The following is a 5,143-nucleotide window of genomic DNA, read 5'->3' as shown; positions in this document are numbered from 1 at the left end:
AAAAAAAAAAACAACCCACTAACAATACAGAAGAAATCTCCTTTTTTCCTGTGGGTTGTTAATGAGTGAAGGAAGTGTTTGTTTCTTTCTTCAGTAAATTGATAATTTTAAAATCTCTTCTCTTAGTGATCAAACTTTGTTCCTTTACATTCTAGATATAATTTAAATCTGATGTGCCAAGCTTTCTCTTTGATATAATATTTCAGTTATTACAAGCAGTCTGGAGAAAAACTACCCCTTTCATTTCCATTCTCTCCAGCTCTCATTTTATGTGTATATATTTCAATACTACTCGAATAATATCACAGTTTATTATTGACTGTGGTTTGTGGTTCAGTGAAACACTTTAAAAAAAGATCCATCTGTCCAGAAGTGTTGATATGTGGATATTGCGTGAATAATATTGAGGCATTATGGAAGGGTTTTTTTGGTGTGGTGCACAGATTGTCTGGAATCTATTAAGTTACTAAAGCATGGATATACTAGGAATATTGCCTGTATAAGTGAGGTAGTCACACATGAAATGGGAAACTGCTCGCTTCTTACTTAACTGTTACTCATAAGTTATTATTACATATTACTATGGCATACATTAATATAGAGTAATGGATTTCTAACAAAAATCTAAATAGAAATCAAATTAATGGTAAAAAATACAGTTTCGTACTGTCATTGAACAATCTGTAAATATACACCTCATCAGATATTAAAACACATTAAACTGCTGCCTTCATATATCTGTTTAAGTAACAGCGTATCATTAAGAATGTTTTTCTTTTTAATGCTCTAATGTGAGTGTTTAGTGTGTCACGGCGAATGAGGCAGGCCAAACCATAATGCCAGCATGTCACAGGTAGCAGTTTATCTATATTACAATATGTATAATCATGTGAAAGTTTTGAGCCACCCCTCATTTCTTTAGATTTTGCTAGGAAAATGAGAAATTTATTGAAACACGTGCAAACATAAATTTAAATATTGTATTAAAGCACTATATAAACTGAGTTTGTCCAATTCTAGCTATGTTTGGTAAGTAGTCTTCAGGAATAGTTCGCCACGCTTCTTGAAGGAAATTCAAAGCTCTTCTTGGAAGGTTGACTACCTTCTGCTCCAGTCTCAGTTAGGGGTTAGGGTTAGGCTCTAGGGAGGCCAATCCATGACTGATTGTGTTCCATTATGTCTTTTTCTATCCAGGTAGGGTTTTGCTGTATTGGCAGAGTGTTTGGGATAACTGCCAATGGTACCAACAACTCTGACGGCACTTTTCTGCATTCATGATTCTATCAATTTTGACAAAAACCCTGACTCCATTGCCTGAAATGCAGGCCGAAGCATGACAGGGTATTACAGATCGCTGTAGACACTCACTGTTGTACCTCTCTCATGTCCTTCCGCATATATACAATGATTTGAACCAAAAATGTAAAATTTGGATTCATCACTTTACAAGACCTGCTGCCACCGATTTTCTGCCCAGTTCTTGTATCTCAGCTTTCCTTCCTAAGAATAGCTTCTAGATCAACAGTGGATCAACTGAAGGACCAGATGTATATCTCAGGTCCTGTGTCTCTGCTAAATTTCTTTCTATTTCCCAAGTTCATGACTTTAAGATGCTCTGCCTTTGTTTGCATTTCGTTCCCCCGCTGTAAATAAAACTCACTCACAGCTACTCAGTCATCAGTGCCTGCACTTGGGTCCACACTCCTCACCACTTCACACGTCTGCGTCAGCACCCGTGGCAGTTTTTTAGGTCTGCTTCTTCTTTTGTCCTCTTTTTTTGTCCAGTTTTGTCACATTTTTAAGGAGACTGCATACCGTGTGGCAATATGCCAAGTTTTCATCTAACAGCTCTTTGGGAATCACCTTTGTTGGTGCAGAAATGTGTTTTTATGCCTGCCAAACTGTGCTATCTTAGGCATGTTTTAGCAAAAGGCTGCTAGTAAAAGTTTTTTAAGATGCCTGTTACAGCTAGCCACAACAGTTGTTGATCCCTTGAGCATCAAGTGGCTTTACAGTCAAACAACGTTCCAAGGACTGGACTGAAAATGAGTGAAAAGGCATCTCATGTCTAAAGGAAAACTTTTGTAAAAAAGACCCGTGTTCAAGACCTCTTTAAAAATCACAAAGTTTGTATATAATATATATAATCAATGCATTATCTTTACAGTTTACCTACAGACTTAAAGCAAGCATGCATGCTTTTGTTTTTTCAGATATTTACAATGTTTTCTTTCTTCTATCTGGTGCTTTAATATTCCTAGTTTTCCCACAGATAAGGGAAATTCCACATAAAGGTAAAAGCTTTTACAGTTTTATGCTGGTGCAAATCTTCATTAAATATTCACCCATCTAACACTTCGTTTCCTCAAAAAAAGTTGTGTGCAGCAAGTTGTATGTACGTAAAACCTCTATGTAATCCGATGTAGTGTGAGTTTTCAAGAGTGTGAATTAATGCATGTGTACTGTGTTTGCATAGTGTGTGTGTGCATAGTGTCCACTCATAGTGTGTGTGTATATATCCCACTTCACTCAGTGTAATCTCACGATTCAGTGGTTCAGAAAAAATCTCCCTCTTTCCAATAAACTCTCCATTTTTTTCTCTCTTTCTGTCTGTCCACCCAGTCAACAATAAATGAAGTGAATGGTTGTTGTTCAAATGAGGCCTCTCGCCACCCTCCTAAAACTCTACGGGTTACCACGGAAACGGCAGTTTATTGCTGATTGCAACCATTTCTACAATAAAGGGGCCTTATTCAAAACACTCTTTCCTCAACAACTGATTGTAAACTTCCTGAGTGTCTTTCTAAATCTTTCAGACCTCTCTTTTTGACTTCAAGTTGCTACATGTCATTTTCACGCCTATGTTTATGTTCTCTAAAACATGTACAATGGATGACTGAACAGCAGGAAAAGTTCCTTGATTATGTTGACAGTGTAGGAAATCTCATCTTTTCATTGTTAAAACAACTTCATACATTTTAGACACATTAACAGCTATGAATCCCAATGTTAGTCTTTAGGTAGCTTGCTAATTTAATAACTCAATACTTGCTACACAGGTTGCAATAACAACACAAAGTTTACCCAGAGAGGCAAATCTGTGAATACTAAGTGAATATCTGCTCTCAAAAGAGAAGGGACATTCCTTTGAGGATACAGGTGTTGACATTTTGGTCAAAGAAGACAGACGGTTAAGAGAGGAGTACAACAAGACATCTATGCTCACCTGGAACAACCATCATTGAACGCACACTCAAATCTTGACCCATGTGATCCTAACTGCTCACATATCTCTGTATCAGCTGCCAGAACTGAAGAAGTTTCAGGTGTGATGTGAAACATCTTCGAGAACCTCAAGAAGTCCAGATGGCTTCAACTCAAACATTTAAGTCTCCTGTGACTGAGAACCTACAGACACCTATTAACTCATTTAATAGCCTGTGAACAGCCCTGTTTGTGGGCAGCAGAGGGATTTGCAACTGCAGGACTTCTTGTTTCTGCAAACCAATGTGAGGTGAAACTTTTGTAGTGAACACCACACGGCTTTTGTTGGTCCATGGCTTTTCTGTTTTGCCCTCATCAGGTTGTAATTGTTATCTCTTGTATTGATACCCACTTTTCGTAAGTGCATCAAACAATGCAGCATCCAGAGTCTTCAAAAAGACACAGCTATCAGAGCTACTATAAAAGCCCTTAACCTTGTTTAATCACTGGAGGTGTCTGTCTTTTTATAACATTGTTAATTCCATCTGCAGTACAGGAGAAAATCATTAAACAATGCTTATGATTACTGGCAAAAAAAAACTATGTTTGGTTTTTCACTGAGCAAAATTAGGTGCAATCAAATCTGCTAAGATTAAATGTTCATAAAAGCTGCAGATCATCTGTACATAATGAGCAAAGGACATGGAGTCTACTTGGCAACGCTCGTATAATGCAGAGTCAGTTGCAGGCAGCTGGCTGCCAAATGAGTTATCTCAGCAAGTAAGCTAGTGTAGACAGCGTGTAAATCAAATAGGCAGCTTAGAAAACGACTGTCTACGTCCTCTTTTCTGACACACTACAGGCAAAACAGCTCATAAGTGAACAAGGATACAGACCATAATATTAGCTTTAAAGTCACTAGAGACATCACCAGCATTTTGAGCAATATACAGCAATATTTTGCTTTTGTTGGTTACTTTATTTTTTAGAAAGTTTTTGGGAACAAAATAAAACACTGCTATCAAAATCCTCCAAATGTTTCAGAGTTGACTTGAAATTAAACTTTCTTTGTCTTTTCATCCATTAAACATTTCAAAAAACATACGTTTACTTACCCACATCCTGATAAGTCCTTGCGCCTCTGTGCAGAAGTGGGTCAATCCGTAACAGTAACACCTGCTGCAGCCCAGCGGGTTTCGTAGGGATAACCCAAACGTGTCGGGCTTACAGTGATCGCAGTAGTCTCCCTCCACATTTTCCTAAAATGTGACACAGCAAATTAAAGCAACCTTTGAGCCAGTCTTTCTATGCATACTTTAAATGAAAACATTTCTTTAGGAAATACTTTAAATGACTCTTTTCTGCTTGAGGCTATAAAGCACATTTAGCTTAATAGTACTCTTGGGATCTAGTGTCTCACTCAAGAACATGTCAGCACGGCTGAAAGTCTAAACCCTTCAGATAAAAGTAGCAGTCCAGAAGTAGCCCTAGTTATGTGTTTACAGCAATTTAATGATTAATATCTTCTTAGATGTCATAAAAAGTTTAACTGATTAGTTTATATGCTTGCCAGGAAATGCATTTGGTGTCTTGGCTTCACTGGGGTGGCAATAAGAATCTGGACCGGCTGTTTACATTGTGAGTAAATAAGCTGAGACTCGACTGGTCTAAAATGGAATTGTGGACAGGGCTGTGCATTAAGCCTTCCCTCTGCAAAGGAAAGTTACAGTGCTGTCAACACAACATCATCCAATTAATGTTGAGTTCTGTCAAAAAGTCCTGCAGGTTAGTGAGAAAGGACAGAGGAGGGAAGAGTGGGAAGGTATAGTCAGGAAGTGAGGACCACGTTAGGATTTCTTCATTAAAAGTAAATCATTATGTCACTATTGGGGGCTGTTTATCATAATCAACAACAGTTCTTTTTTGGGAGCGGGGGGGG

The 5,143-nt window shown here is 37.9% G+C and overlaps 1 protein-coding gene across 1 annotated transcript in view; it reads right to left on the bottom strand.

The window, feature by feature from the left end:
• Positions 1-5,143, bottom strand: part of lama2 (laminin, alpha 2) — a 228,005-nt gene that overhangs the window by 79,694 nt on the left and 143,168 nt on the right. Inside the window, exon 28 of the mRNA XM_013910321.1 lies at positions 4,320-4,463. Within this exon, the coding sequence (XP_013765775.1) occupies positions 4,320-4,463 (144 nt within the window). The remainder of the gene's footprint in view (positions 1-4,319; positions 4,464-5,143) is intronic.

Source organism: Pundamilia nyererei, unplaced genomic scaffold, assembly GCF_000239375.1.
Source record: "Pundamilia nyererei isolate P.nyererei 1_Seehausen unplaced genomic scaffold, PunNye1.0 scaffold00041, whole genome shotgun sequence".
NCBI classification, from domain to species: domain Eukaryota; kingdom Metazoa; phylum Chordata; class Actinopteri; order Cichliformes; family Cichlidae; genus Pundamilia; species Pundamilia nyererei.
Note: the sequence above shows the minus strand (reverse complement) of the source record. Positions and strands in the feature narration are given on the sequence as shown.